The 16,428-nt window shown below is 39.6% G+C and overlaps 1 protein-coding gene across 1 annotated transcript in view; it reads right to left on the bottom strand.

Annotated features, from left to right (window-relative positions):
- Nucleotides 1-16,428, bottom strand: part of dntt (deoxynucleotidyltransferase, terminal) — a 101,260-nt gene that overhangs the window by 60,596 nt on the left and 24,236 nt on the right. The window contains exons 5-7 of the mRNA XM_072391429.1: nucleotides 11,883-11,954; nucleotides 11,559-11,682; nucleotides 8,725-8,857 (exon numbers count right to left, since the gene is read on the bottom strand). Of these exons, the coding sequence (XP_072247530.1) occupies nucleotides 8,725-8,857; nucleotides 11,559-11,682; nucleotides 11,883-11,954 (329 nt within the window). The remainder of the gene's footprint in view (nucleotides 1-8,724; nucleotides 8,858-11,558; nucleotides 11,683-11,882; nucleotides 11,955-16,428) is intronic.

Raw genomic sequence — 16,428 nt, 5'->3', positions numbered from 1 at the left:
ACCTGCCAACACAAACAAGTTTTTCAGATTTCCTTTTATTCTCAAATTTCCAGAATAAAATCAATTTGTCAAGAACGAAGAAGAAGTGACAATTTCTACAATGAAGTTTAAATACTATTTCAACATAAAGTCAAACTGACGAAAATGAAGTTGGCTTTCAATTCAGTTCAGAAAAGTTGAAATGACTGAAAAACATTTCAACACTAAATTGAGCTTAAATCAAACCAGTACTGACTTACCATACATCTACAAAATGTCTTCTTCAAATGAGCTTGTCTCAAAATCTGTTTAGAAGAAGAAACCATGCTGACTTTGAAGACATGGCTGCATTCCTGCAATGGAATGTATGCGAGGCTATAGATTCATGCTGTCGCCCTCCAAACTTGATTTCATAGACCAGAGGAGTTTATTCTCAACATTTCAGTTCCCAAAGCTAGCTGCACACAGCGTACCGCCAGATATAGCAGCTCTACTTAAAAGTCATGTTCTCAAACTTAAAAAAGAGGTTCTCTGCATGCCTGTCTTCTGAGAAATCCATGATTTAAAAGATGCGTCAATGTATCCAAATATTTAACTAGAAACATGCATCGGGGAAAAAAAATTGCCATGAACTTCATTAGTTGTTTGAGTGAACAACAACCACAATCTAGCAACACTTAATTATATTTATGAAAATGGAGATGCAACAATTGTATTGAACAAAATGCATATGCAATATTTTTCAAGATGTAAAATCATATATTAATAATGCACATGTGCCATATTTAACGGGTTGCATAGCATGAAATATTTACATATACAATAACTACTTACAATATCTATAGTTTTTTTATTTTACATTTCTTTTTATCCATTCTTAGCATTTGATGTTTAACTCCAGCTAGCTCTTGTTCTTCTTTTCTGGCATTTGCACCTTTCCAAAAAAAGTTATCCAAAAAGATTAATAGCTCTGCAACAACTTTAGACAGAAGAAACTCTTCGAACTCTTTGAAATTCTATATATTTAAATCTCCATCACCAGGTCAGAAAGGGTCCAAAGATAACTGGCGTTTTTACTTTTGTCAAATAAAAGCAGCAAGTTTTACAGAAATAATATGTATATAGTGACCATCCAAGACATGTTTATGCCCAACCGATGGGGTCAGCAGAGAGTTGCTGGGTTATATATGTGGTCACCTATGTGTTGACTTATAATTAGTCAGATCGGTCATATCTGGCAAGAATATAACCAGCAGCCTTAAACCATATTACTGAACAACAACAAAAAAATGTTAACTCCATTTTGACTATGGTACCAAACAGCCATTTAATGTGCCACCAACCTGGCAGCTATGAGCTCCTCCTCAAACAGGAACCTCCAGGGTGGGAAGAACCCCCAGAGGGTGTCCAACAGATGGCCATGTAACACAAGCACAGTTTCTATTGTATAACCACAACAACACATCTTGACTGGACACTCACACAGCAGTTATTCAACTTCTGCTGAAATTTGCTCTCAATATCTCAGTATCTTCACACACGTCTAATTTGTATCTACCAGTTGTGAAGACTTACAGTCTCTTTCTATGTTTGTAGTTCTGTATGCTTGCAGCTATTCAAGCAAAATGACAAGAAAATTGTCTATTTTAAGAAAAGTGCACATGTAATTCACATAAATTTGACAGTGAGTGTGCCTGTGTGTGTATAAGGCAAGCCCTGTGATGGATTCACCACTTGTCCAAGGTGTTTTCCTGGCTGTTACTGCCTGCTTGCAGACACAAGCTGCAGGATGACTCAAAACAGCAGTCAGATGGAATCATAAAAAGACGCAATGGGTTCCTGCGATTGTAGCAACCCTCACAACTGCCTCCTATAAACACAAACCACCAGTTCTGAAGTTAGCCATAAGAGTATTCCCTATGTCTTGCTGAAGGGAGGCACTGCCTTATCTTGAGCCTACATCAGTGTTACTTACCAAAAGACGTCATCTCAAACTAATCACCAACCAGTGCCCACACCCACGTACACACACTCACAAACCTTTGACAAATAATAGTCAAACCCCTAAAGACATAAGCTCTAGTGTCACTGCGGATTACAAAACAATATGAAAGTGAATGTCGGGGCGATGTGTCACTAAAAAAGCCTCTGCAGCCCTAAGGGTCTATGTTTGATCTCTCCTCTGCCACTGACAAACGAGTGATGGCAGTCAAAGTGAGTAATAATAAAGGAATGAAGAGATGATATGAATGGCTTGAGGGAAAATTCACCAAGTCACCATGGCTAATTCAGGGAGCAAGAAAGTATTAGCAAAAAAACAGAACTCCACAAAGCATAATAATACTAATGGTTAGTGTTTGAGGCAAAGAGTATTGGCTTTGTGCCAGGGTCATAGGTTGATAGTCAATTAACCTCCCCTCTCTCTTTCTCTTTTTTTTTAATTTTACATTTTTACTTATTGCTGGTGGCATTTATGCAAGTATGTGTTCAGAAAGTTGACGCTTCTTTATTGATTTGACTGGTAGGATACAACTGTCTGAGAATGTATCACAACTTTCCATCTACCGAATAAGCACTTTTCCCCTGACTTTCCCAACATTCCTAATTGGTATAGCTCAGATTCCCCAATGTTTCCAGTGTGCTTAAATTGAGAAATGAATCTCGCTAACCTCTGCTTCGCTGGCAAAATTCACTCAAGTGCACAGCAAAAATGTGTGGCATGATTAACAAGAAATACCTAAGCTGGAGGCAGTTCCAATCAGAGGTTAAGAATATTGTGATTCTATCTGTGTGCCTGCATGTATTTGATGGGGGCTAACAAAGAAATTGGTGGTTATTTGAGGAAGTAAAAGTATGGCATTACATTTTTCATCTTAGTATGTGTCAGATCAGTGCAACTATCTCCTCTAATTCAATCCAAGTCGGCAGAACAGCAGACAACAGCACATTAGGCTCATTCTCTGGAAACAGGAGCTGTGTTCCAATCCATTGTTTACATGAAATGTTTTCCCTATCCATTGCTTCCTGCTCTGGGAATATCATTGATATAGACAGCGTTCTCATCATGCTTTACACTGGTCACCCAGTCACCTGAAATATTTCTCCCTGCTGCTGTGGTAATATTAGCAAGCAAATATCTGAGTAATATTAACATTTGTTCCACATAGGCTATAGCTAGCTGAATCAACTTTAGCTTAACTTGCTAATATGCTAATTTTACTTTAATTACTTCAATAGTCAATCTTGAGAAGATGAAATACTACAACAAAACATATTTACACCGTCTAGCCATCTTTTCTTTTTTTTTTTAAAGACACACTCAGCATGGTAACATCCAGTGTTGAGTTTTACTGGACCATCGTCCTTGTAAACAAGCATGGAAGACATTTGATACTGCAACTCTATGCACGGTGTGAAAGAAAGTACAAGGCATTTAGCAAATTTTAGATTTCTCAGTGAGAGATCATCGCACATGTTAGTGTAGCCAAACTGACTGCACAGACGTCATCTTTAAGTTACTAGAAAGTTGATGTTGTTAGAGGATACTGTGATTATTCAATCAAGATTTTATTAGAGCAGAGCAACAGTCTGGAAATGCTTTAAGCAACCAGGAGTTTACACATATTCATAATGGACTGCACTTTCATTTATAATTTCTGATGCATTAAGCCGCCTGACAACAGAAAAATATGTGAATGAGAGCAGCTTTACTGGGAATAGTCTGTATCAATGTACACTTATGCTTTACTATTTTTACAAAAAGATGGGAAAAGATGGATCTTTGGGGCCTGTACAGAGTACCTGGGCCCATCTGAGTCTAGTTGAGTGTATGTATTCGCAGTGATTCGAGCCCACCCGCAGTATCTGGATCTGATAGACTGGTTTGGAGACGCTCAATTTCCTACGATTTTAAAAGGTTTTGGTTGAATTAACGCAATTATTTGTTTGTTTTTCATGTAAGAGCGCCTGCTGTGTAATGGGTAATCTAGCTATTCAGTTCAATGTGAAGTGAGGAATCACTCGAGTTCCTTCCTACACAGTTTGAAGTTCCCTTTGAACTTAACATTTGCAATCCCTACGGTTTGAAGTCTTACTTAACATGGCTGAATGAATACCCTGTGCAATCCACTTCACAGGGAACTACTCTACAATCAAAACACAGCAAGGGTCTTTGTCTTCTTCCTCTTTTTCATCTATTTCCCTCCGATGAATAGGTTTCTTTTTTTTTTTCAGCACATACTTCTGCTCAGTGTGTCACACCCATGAATATTCATCTTAAACAGGAGCTCTGAAGGGCCAGTAATGCAATGTTCACAGTAACAGATTTGTGTTAAGTGCAACACAGAGCAGAGCTGCACATCAACAGCACAAACACCGGGTGTGAACTAAGCCAAGCCACTCTTTTATCGCGTGAGGGAAAATGTTAAATTATTAAGAGTTGTGCACAAAGCCTATAAAATATACATGGTTATTTACAAATTTGTGTGGACGACAAGGCGACACGTATGAATAATACAGATGTGGGAAGTGTTGCTGCTGGAAAATCTACCAAACGGATCCCTCTGCAGGAAGGTGAGCCTTCCACTGTACCTAAATCTAGCTGGTCAGGAAGACGAAACAACAACTTTTGCTGTGATGCATTATTTCTCCTTCTACCATTCTTGTAATCTCGGAAGCAACGGGATAATCAGGAAGATATGGCATGAAAACAGCAAAATTCATTAAGTGTGTGTGGACTATATGTCAAGGCCAGGCAGCTTACTTTGCTCTTCCATCCTGTAAGCCGATAAGGGAGTTGCTTTTAACAATCATGACACCGTGAACTAAACAGATAAGGCATACTCATCTCAGATATTGTTCAAGGGAAACAAAGCAGTGAGATTCAGACCCTGTTTGGGGATATGAGTGCAGACACCACTGCTCCCCTCATCAGTGTCACTTTGAGTTATATTCTAGACAATCTGATGTTAAATAACATCTACAGCTGGGACTTTCTGGCTTCACACTGAAATAAATATGCTGCTCTGCTGACATCGTATGAGCCTCATTGGTGGTAGAAGCTGTATTTTCACATCTAATCTATTTTTAATCCTCCCCCTTCAAAAAAACTGCTTCATGACTTGTCACCAGCCTTCCACAGCTGTCCTTTCAATAAGGCTAATGTCAGTGGCATCAACAAATCCCCGCCATGCTGTTTCTCTCTGAAGTGGATGACAGTTTGAGCTAAAGAAGCCCGATGGTTATTTTGTGACATTTTTTGGGAGCAGAGATATCTCTTTGTGTATCTCATCCATAGATGAAAGATTTGCCAGAGCCAAACATAGCTATTTAAGGATGTATATAGTATATGTCTATTTCCATTTTTGACAAGGGTTATCGGATTTGGAGACAGAGCTAATGAGAACCTCAACATAACGCTGGAAATTATAGGTAATTAAATCAAGCTTTGACAGGACTTTAAAAGGGAACATCTTCAAATATTTTGCATTCGTATTTAGATTATTAGTGGTGCTGGCATCTTGGAGAGCATTTGAATTTTTGAGTTCCTGGCCTCTTGCTATGTTTAAACCATGACTGGCAAATCTTCTTTTCAACAAGATAAAGGAGAATGACTTACTGACTGACTGTTAATGTACAAGTCATTGTCCTTCCATTACAACACTGCAGGATTCCAATTAGGTCTCCTGTAATATTCCCCAAGCCTTCACAAACATGAAATGAGGTAAATGTGTGCTTCATCTCCTTCAGTTTGAATTCATAATAGCTCTTTCACGGGGCGTTTTACAATCTGCCGCAGACTCCTGGCCCATAAATCTCAAACAGTTCCTCCCCTTCATTCTTGATGTTAACTATCCATGATGCTCTAATCACTTTCCTCATCTCACTCACCACATTTTCCCCTGGAGGAGCTGTTATTTACATAATCAGATATATTCCCAGCTGTCATTTATCCCTTTTTAGATGAGAGATATTGGATTTCTTTTCTTTTTTTTTTCTTGTGATGTATGATACGATCTTTACTTGGGAGAGTTATAAACTTCTAACCACAGAAATAGATTAAATACAGTCCACGGTCCTGAAGTCAAAACAAAGCTATGAAACTTCGGAGTGAAGAAATAACGTGATTTTGACCTTGAGCTGAAGTTGGATTCGCAAGCAGTAAAACACACCTCTGATTTAAAGATTCAGTTTTTTGGGGGGAGGGTTGTTTGTTATTTAAGTATGCAAGGATGTGAGAAGTACTTATGAGCAATTACTGTCTTGCCCGCAGTAGACAGTCAGTTTGGAGAGCAGGGAGGAATTCAGACAGAGACGCTGAGCTAACAGAAACTCAACAGAGTTAAAAGAAGAGCAAATTTTTACCATCTGAAACAACTCAAAAATGTCAGAAGTTTCAGCAAAAGTTCTAGATACTGGAAACTACATCACTGCATTAGGCAAGTAGTTTTTTTAGAAGCATTTTCTCAACCGGAGAACGTCCATGTTTCCACACATCATTGCGTGCACTTGTACAATTTATTCTTACGCTTATCAGCTGTAACTGATTGTCCCAAAGTACCAACTATGAGACAATAGAAATTAATGAGCAGCCTGGAAAGACACAACACACATACCATCTTTTAAATCTTTGAAAAAGGCAATGCCGAGCAGTAAGCTACCCAACAGGTCTGACATTACTTCTAACAGACTCAGCTGGATGGCAAAAATGTGCTTTTACAGTGAACCTATTCTGAGTAGATCCCCATCAGAATCCTCCCCCATTCTCCAAATTCAGAGTACTTCGCTGTCTAGTGCAGGTAAGAAGACACCGACTACGCATAAGTACTGCATATAACCTCACATCATATAAAAAGTACTATCCCTTTAAGTGTACTATGACATGGAAATTAGAGAAAAGGGAAACTCAAAGTCAAACTGATGCACTTTTGAACCTCAAAGAGGGGAAAGGGTGAGCAACAATGAATTTCGTCACTTTGTGCAATTCAGAGAAAGCCTCTGGAAGCATTTTGTTGAAGATTCAAAATTTCTAATGGACAACAATGGTCTTTCCAGCTTTGAACTAGATAAAGTCAAGATAATGAGTATACATCTCTTTCCCACCTGCTTACATTGTCAACTCTCTATTCACAGCTAGCTTTTTTGGCATGAACTGACCTGCTGAACAAAAAAGCCATCATATGATAGCTTGCAGGCAGTATGTTCATTTATTGCACAGTTGCTGCAGAAACAGCTAAACCTGTAGATCAGCATATATCATTAAACACAAAAAACAAACAATTCAAATTTGATATGGATTTGGGATAGAGTTTATGACCCTTCTGATTGTACTATGGCTCCTATAGCTCAGAATTTTAGCTGTCGCTAAGCTGTTACCATCATCCCACATTTCGCCTTCAGCAAAAGTTAAGTAGTTTGAAGATTTTCTCTCTTTTTTTTCAAATTTCATTTTTGTTTTCCAAGAGGGGCTTTTTGAAGAACTTATGAGTAACTTGTGTCTCAACTGCAGTATACTGTAGTTGGCGCTAACGGTTAGAATTAGAAGGACTTCTCACAGGTGCACTAAGCTAAAGACAACTCAAAAGGGGAGAAGAGCAGATTTTTCACCATCTAAAGCAATTCAAACCTAAAAAATTTCACAGCCGTTTAACTGAGAGCTGAGAGCAGTATAATGTGGATGTTGACATACTTCTGCCTTACAGTTACAGAAGTATGTAAAAAGGTTCATGTTCTCATGCAAAGTTGTGACCCATGCAGCAGACTGGGGTTTAGAAAGTGTAATGACAAAGTAAACAACTGTCTATTCTTGAAGTAACATAATGTAAAAATGCATAATATAGCTCGAAAAGCCATACACTTTTTTTTAGGTTTAAGTTGTTTTAGATAGCATAGAACTTGTTCTTCCCATGGCCCCTTCCTGAGTAGCTTTTAGCCTAGCGCACACGACAGTGTTCATCGCTGATTCTCTACACTGAGAGCACTCTGAATGCTGTCTACTGCAGGCAACTGAGTACTCATAAGTGCACACAACAGTATGGTAGAAAACAGGGCATACACAAAAGAGACATTTTCATAAGGTTTATAGAGAAACGCAGAATTCTGGTTGCATGTGACGTTTAAAGGCCATCAGCTAAGCTGTGGCAGCTCTGCGAGCTCTGTTGAGAGGCAAGTGCCCGTCTTCACTGCCAGACTGCTTTTGAATTATTTACCTCACACGCCACTGGTTATGGCTGGATTTTTACAACACCACAGAGCAGAGTGCTCCGTGCTTACTCAGGCACAAAGCACTGCTCATAATAAAAGAGCAACACAAAGAGGTGGCAACAGAGGGAGGTGCCGTCTCTCAGCAAATAGTTGCACTCAGCAGGCTGCTTTACAAGAGCACTTATGCACTCTGTTATCGAAGGTGTAATGCATTTGAGTGACTTGATGTTAAGGCAATACATAGCTGACTTGTATGTTTTCCTTTAAAACCAAGAACTAAGGAATGAGGCAAGGGTCATCTACAGATTTAAATGCAAGATAAATACATCTGATCAAATCATTTGTAGACACTAGCTACTTTAATGTATTTACCACACAGTCACTGCTTTGACAGTAGTTAAGAGAGAATAGATATTTGGGAATCAAATAGACCCCTTGAGATTTGTTTTTCCCTGTGCATACAATTATAAATTGAATAATATTGGGTGGGAATGAGAAGCACTGTTCAATTTTATCACTGAAAGGAGGAGACAAGTCTTGTACCTGCGAAAGCCACCTGTCAGTGCTAGTATGGCATCCGGGGTGATCGCATGGACAGCTTCGTCAATAATGTTCCCCAGGGCCTGGGCCTCTGCTTTACTGACAGCCCTGGAGATGTCTCCATAATGCAGAAAACCTGCAGGGAAAAGACCACGTGGTTATTAGTCTGGCAGCCAGCCATCAATCATAGCCATTTGCTCTGGGGAAGCGGAGAGTCAGGGTGAATTAAAAGTAAGGTAAAAATGTGATATGTTCTGCTGGCTGATGGAAAGCGACTACCAGCGTATTCTGCCTGCAGACACAAGAGGATAAAAGCCTCCAGAAACTGTGCTTCATTATAACTGATTCATTGATGGATATCTAGTTTTATGTATCTCACTTTGCCTTTTTTTCGCTTGTGTTTGAGCCACATAAAAATCAGTAATTCACTATTCCTTTTCTTTGATGAGCACCTCTAATTAATTACAAAACTTTTAATTATATTTCCGTCTGCGCTTCTGTAAAATTAATGGGATTATTCTTGGTTCTTGGTTCAAACACACTTTCCATGTCAAAAACTTGCATTATTTCTCTGCTTGCAGCCAAGACTGCAGTGCTCCAAATGACGGATTACGAGCAGTTTGATGGACATGTGTGCCAGCATAATAAACTAGAGACTGGAGTCTGAAATTGAACAGCAACCTGTGAACAGTGCAATGTAATGTTCCAAGTATGAACAATAGCAAAACCGTGCTTGACATAGAGTTATGTAAAAAAAAAAAAAAAAAGATAGTACACCCTCTTGAATTTTTTTTTTTTTAATTATCACAGGCGACGACTAATTAAATGTTTCACCGTGTCATTATTCATTCAACAAATACTACACACAAAATGTACTTTGTTACTGTTTCCATTCAAATTACAAGCGTAAGCAGCAGCTAGGTGCTGCCAGACAAATTTGCTTGATTAACTAATCATCAGCAGGTGTGAGAACCTCTATAAAAGCAGACGTTTCAGCAGTTTCTTGGTCTGGAACATTTACAATACCAAGGAGGAAAGAAATCAGCAGTAATCTTAGAGAAGCTGTTGTTTCTGCCCATCAGTCTGGGAAGGCTTATATGGCCATTTCCAAGCAATTGGAGTCTGTGACATTATAAGTGGAAAAATTTCAAGATAGTTGCCAATTTTCCCCCAATGGTTGATGTCCCAGCAAGTTCACTCCATGCTCAGAGTGTGATCAAATAGCTACATCTCAGACTTTTCAAGCCTCAGTTGGCGTGTTTTGTGTTACAGTTCATGACAGTGCGATTAGTAAAAGACCGAACAAGTATGGCTTGTTTGGAAGAGTTGCAGGAGAACGCCGTCTCTCTCTCTCTCTGAAAAAAAGCTCAGGTTTCCAAAGTTGCTTTTAAATAAACTAAAAAAACCCTGAGATGAGACCAAAGAGGGGATGTTTAGTCATCATGTACAGCGCCATTGTTGGGTGAAAACATATCAGCACAAACAGCTCAAAGCAACTCCTAAACACGATGGTGGAAGGGGGATGATTTGGGGTTTGTCCTGCTGTAATATGAGCTGGACACTTTGCAGTCCTTGAGTCGACTATGAACCATTCATATGTGAAGACATCTGTCTGAAAAGATTCAAGGTGCTGTAAATTTCCAAGTCTTAGTCCAGATGTCACCATGACTAAAAGGACGTGGCAGGATCATAAGAAAGCTTTGCATGAATGAATGCCTGCACATATCAATGACATGAAGCAAGTTGTAAAGAGAAGTAGGCATCGATTACTCCACAACAGTGAGATACTGACAACTTCATACAAAAGACTATTACTTGAAAATGAATTGAAATTCTGTCTGTATACGCTATGGAGGCTGTAAGATTCAGCTCATACTCGTCCTTGCACGATGATGTCGAACACAAGCTAAGCCTTGCTACTTGACAATACACACTATTATCCACACTATTACTATGTAGTATACACACTACACACTGTCAATTTTCCCAGTTATAAGGAGGAGGAGGGATGGGGAAGGCAGCTAGTCATGCTACGGGCCATGGGATCGAGAACCATCTGACGACATTTTCAGCAGTCCTTATCCTGAAGCTGCACCAGGAAATGTCATCGATCACCAACTTCGGGAAAAAGTGGAAACGAACACAGCACAGGCGGACATTCACCAACGCTCCAGATGTGCCCTACAGCCAGTTGTTGGCTTGGTGTGTAAGACCCAGAGTCATGCTTCATACTGGATTGCAAAGACAGTCAAAAAGTGCTCAAAATAAAATCTGACTCTCTGCTTTTACATTAGTTAACAATCTATTTCATTGAGCATTACAGCCGCCACCGATTTCTTTTCTTTTACTGGAAATCGTCTCTTAAATCTTCAGTCAAGCTCTCTGATTAAACTAAATAGTATTATAAAAGCAATCACGGATAAGTCCGAAATAGAAATAAGAGCAAAAAATCTTCCAGTTACATGTTAAACAACATCAAAACTCTCCATCTCAGGGGAGGTCCTTTACCCACTGACTGATGAGTACTCAAAGGAATTCTACAGCAACAACTCAAAGCTATTATTCATGGATTTTTTTCTTTTGTTATATATCCCTTCTGCCTTTTCCATTGTGTGTGTGTATGTGTGTGTGTTTTCTTGTTACAACAAGTTCCCTGACAAGTCTCACCTTATTCAAAGCCAACATGGAGTAGTTAAAACCGAGCATAAGGAGCTATATTTGAACAAGAAGATGTTTAACGATCAGCTCTTTAATTCTCGCTTGGAGGCAAACGTGTTGAAATCTGCACTCTGTAATTTGTGAAGTGGCTGAGTGAAGATGGAGGGATGTTGATGTACCACTTTGTTGCATCCGGTTCAGTTGAATGCTGGGCTCTGCCAGAACGTCGCTGAATGAGCGCAGCCCTCGGCGGTACCACTTCTCCGCTGTCTTAGGTCCAACCCCAAACACACTTGTGAACAGCTGGCAGGAAACGAGGAAAGGACGTGATCAAGAAGACATGCCATGAAATGACAGGCCCTTCTCAGAAGAGGCTGGCATTCAGAGATTCAAAGAGCTCTGTGTCCTTAAGAGATTGCAAATGCAAACGCTTTTCCCGGTGATTTCAAAGCCCCACAACTGAGAAAACAAATGAGTGACTGAGTTGTTTTTCATCCACTGACCTTAAGTGTTTGAAACCTTTCATCAGAGAGGATTTTCTCGACTTCAAATGAGCGGCCATGTTGAAGGATGTCCTGAAAAACATAAAAGTAGGCGATTTCAGCGAGGAAAGCGCTGTCTGTGTCAGCATCAGCATATTTTCCCTGGTTTCTGCTCCATCTGCTATCTACAAATGGCCCAAAATTGCTGCTCATTTGAAAACCATTTCCACTTAAATCAGGTGCGCTCATTTCCATTTTGTTTCCAGAGATAACGACTTTGTTGTTGTGAAACCAGAGATTAATAGCAGCTTAATGGCAATCATAAAAAGCCTAAGGTATTGTTTTCCTCAGATCCTATTGTTTGCTCTGCATTTAATTGTGTACGCAGAGCCCCGCTAACTTACTCGTCACATTTTAACTGCCTTCATTAGGTGAAGGTGTGAAATAAAGCAGCAGTTATCTGGTCCGTGTCAGACAGCCTCTGTGGGGAAATCGTGCAAGTAAAGAACATAACTCAGGACAGTTGTGTTTTACAATAGTTCTCTATGTGTTTTGAGCTTGAGCATGAAGGACATAATAGATTAACCATTGATCCTAAGTTTGAGACTGTGACTACAGAGCAGTTTGAAGCAGCCTTCAGTGCTCAGCGATGCATCCACCCGTCCACCTCTGCTTTTCAACCCTCCAGCTCAGGCTAACCTCAGACGCAAAGGATCATGCTTCACCACGCACCCTGCTTTGGGAAAGACACACTACCCCCTCCCCACACACACACACAGACACAAAAACATAAGACTATTCATCCCCGACTCTGCCTCAGTGCTCCCACACTTTCATGTCAGCACATTTATATCTTTTCCTCACTTTGGATGTTCAGTCAGCAGTGAGCGGTTTAGCCGCTGCTGATATTGTCACTCTGATGTTCACAGGCGCATCAAGCATTTGTTTTTCCTCTGTTCTGTTTCACTTTAGTTTTGCGTGTCATGTCATTTTCTTGTTTTGAGCGGCAATCAGTACAAAGAGACAACCCGGTGAAATGAAATCCTCGCCGCCGTCTGAATCGTGAACAAACACCGAGGAGGAGAGGTCATTCGCAGACAGTCTAATTCGGTCTCCCAGGGACATTTATGTTACTTTGTTTAATGAATGTGCCTCAGCGCTGGCAGATTTGACAGATTTGGAGACTGGCTCTCAGATCCTCGGTGTGTATGTTAGGTTTAATGCATCACAAAGTTGGCTTGCAGAGCTCACCTTGTTTTCCTGCAGGGACTCGGCGTTCTCTCCAGGCAAACATTTTTCAACTCTCTGTCTGACAAGCTGCCGTGATTTCTGACCTGAGCTTCACTGTGGGTGAGGGAATGAGATGACCCCATAAGCCTTTTTTCTTCTTCTTCTTCTTCTCTAAAACAAAATAGATTTGTCTCATGCCTGTCAGTGTGTTCTGCAGATGTATGGTGACCTTTTTCTTTTTTTTATAAAGCATTTGTCTGCTTAGAAAATTACAAAAAAGAACTTTTGATGTATTATTTTGAAAGATTAACCACATCGTATATGTTTTTCTTTAATTAGCTTCAGTACTTGTAAGATGTGTTGTGCAGTCTGCAGCAGCCATTTTTGATTACACAGTAAAACACTCAAAACTGAATCCAGAGAACTCCACAAAAAGATTTTCTTGTTTCTTTTTCAAATGTACAACCTGCGGTTCTTTAAATGGCGCCTTATTGATTGGCTTTGAAATGAGGCTGCCCGCTGTGACGTGCTTCCAAAGATGAGGATGGTCTCTTGTTTACTTTTTTCTTCATGGGTTTGATGTAATCCCAGAACATTTTTTATTCCATCTTTGCTTGTGAACTTGCAATATATGTGCATCCTTTTTTTCTATCCTCGACTAATTGCATGATTTATTCAGGATTTCCTTTGAAACATATGCTATGTTCTTTAGTCTTTTGCTCCTTTTCATCTTTTCTTTGGCTAGAACATCAGCTCTGTGTGGCAGGCAGGAGATCGGTTGCAGTTTCTGTCATTTTTGCTTTCCTTGACAACCGAGCCACATATTGAACTAAGGTGACAATGATTTATCTGAGAAAGCCTCCAACAAACCTGCGGACAAGATTTTAGATCCAGCTGAGGTTGATTTATCAATTTTACCATTTAGCACACTACATAACGCAATCAAAAATTGTGTTGTCCGAACAAATCCTTGAGAGACTGAGCAACTTTAAACCAAACTAGACACATCTACAGAATGTCGTATTGAACACAGTGCCAAATAGGCTCAAATTGGTTCTTGTGTTCCGTTCATGCCACAAAGTTCCATCTTTTGGCATCTTTTTGTAAAAACAGTGAGGTACGTACATTATTTCAGCCAAGTTCCCAAAGACGCTGTCCCTCACATATTTATCACGTCAGAAACTGTGACTAGAAGTTTCCCTCAGCTTGCGGCCACTTAAAGCACATCCAGACTGTCGCTCTGCTCTCATAGAATCCTTATTTTGGGACTGCAGCATCATCTGACAAAATCACCACTCGTGTAACTTAAAGACAACGTCTGTGCAGTGAATTTGGTTGTATATTTTAAAAATGTCTGATCAACAATCTGCACATCATACACAGAGAAAGTTAGAAAACCATAATGTCTTGAGGGTTTACTTACACTTGTTAAGTGAAGCATTTGACATGCTTCACTTAATAACTCGATAAAGTCTCTAAATGTTGTGGTTTAGTCCATGCAAAGGCAACACATTCTCATTCCTAACTCACCACATACTGACACTTGAGGAGCTCTTCTGATGAGTATTCAGTGCAGAAGATATTCCTTTACCGTCACTTTCTGATGTACAGAGATCTTTTCCACAACTGTACATTGCCAGTAAACCATCAAGTCCTCCGGTTAAAATGATCATATAGGTCGTTTGATCGTACCCTTTACTACAACCCATGACAGTGGCAGGAGGGAAAGAGGACTAATATGAGGGCTTCCACATCAGAGCAGACATCCTACTTAAAAGAGTTTGCTTCAACAAGCCCCAAAATCGTCATAAATAGCTAAGAGGGGTCTTGGAGTGCTCAATAACCTGCAGCACTTTCAGTCATTCGTGTATTTATGACACGTGTCCAAGGACAACAAATGAAAATGGCTTTTTCACTGGTTATAGCATGTTGCTGCCAGCTGGGGGCAAAGTAGGACAATATAAGCTTGTGTTGGCGCTGCTGTTGGTCCTTTAGCTTTGCTCGGCTTTGGAAAAGACAGAACTCAAAGTGAATAAAGATCTGCTTTGTGATAGAGAAAACTAAAGCCGTTTTTATGCAAGAATTAGTGTATTCGAATAGTGTTTATTGAAAATGGGTACATCCAATCAGCCGATAAAGCCTTTTCACATCAACACAAATAGCATGTTTACTCTCAGTGATCTCAGGGCTACATTGTGGCTTGTCCGAGGAGACAAGCCCCTAACAACACCAACAGGAAGGAACAGCATTATATAGTATAGCTTTCAGGCAATCAGTTGAAATATTAGTCTGTTTGCACTATTGAAATTTAATTAAAATCTGTGAACTCCAGCCATCTTTTATCCTTTGAAAGTTGATTGTCTTCCAGCTGAGAAGCACCTGATTCAAGTGTATACGGTTGGAAGGCAGTCCTTTGTTTGTAATAGAATAAATCAGTAAAACTGCAAAATCAATTAAAATTGGAACAATCTTTCGGAATCGTTTTAAGGCTATTTGTTTTACAGTACGGATGTCAGGTCAGCTGTCAGTTTATATTTGCATGCTGAATGATAAACTGTTGCTGCTGTATTTTAGATGTAAAGCTCAGTTCATGTTTCAAATTCATTATTGCATGTAGTTGCCTTACAGATATCTATATAGTGAGTCTATAAAACTGGTTTACAACCACTGATCAAAGAGGTAGTTGAAATCAGATTTGGACAAGAGATGAAAGTCATCGGAGGTTTGTGGTCATGGTCAAGTGCTTGTGCATTTTATGAAAATGCAAGGAAGAAATGTGAAATAGCACATTTAAAACCATGTAAACAGCTGACTGATGTATTCTAAAACTGCACAGCAGACACATTCACTCTCGACGATAAGATCAACAAGCTAATGTTGGGTCCTAAATCAAACATCATGCAGTGCAAAAAGGCTCATCATGCACTAGCCGAAGTGCAGAGTTGTAAAAATGTCAAACAAGGAAGCACAACAGTTTTCCCTACAAAGAAAACAGTCCAATGGCACCGTGGACCATTATGCACATACTTGGCAAAAATTTGCTCACCAATATTCAACAATACAAGCATACTTCAGTACGAAATTTCATATTACAGATGTTGATGACTATTTGTCAAAGGGATCATGTGTTGGATTTCTATATTTCCAGTGCCAAGCATTCAGATACCTTGGATCCTGAGAGCAGTCTCATAGTTGATTCCCTCAGTTCATAGTGTCTGAAGTTTTTGTTGCTTCCTTTGGAGCTATTGCTTTAGGTATCCTCAAATTATGATCAGTATCTAGTATCCTGTAGGACTTAACTCCTAACAATAGTTCTGTCCTACCACAAGGTTTTGTG

The sequence above is a fragment of the Leuresthes tenuis genome, unplaced genomic scaffold, assembly GCF_036924035.1.
Source record: "Leuresthes tenuis unplaced genomic scaffold, fLeuTen1.0.hap1 SCAF_8, whole genome shotgun sequence".
Taxonomy (NCBI): domain Eukaryota; kingdom Metazoa; phylum Chordata; class Actinopteri; order Atheriniformes; family Atherinopsidae; genus Leuresthes; species Leuresthes tenuis.
The sequence above is the reverse complement of the archived record's forward strand: the minus strand, read 5'-3'. Positions and strand labels throughout refer to the sequence as shown.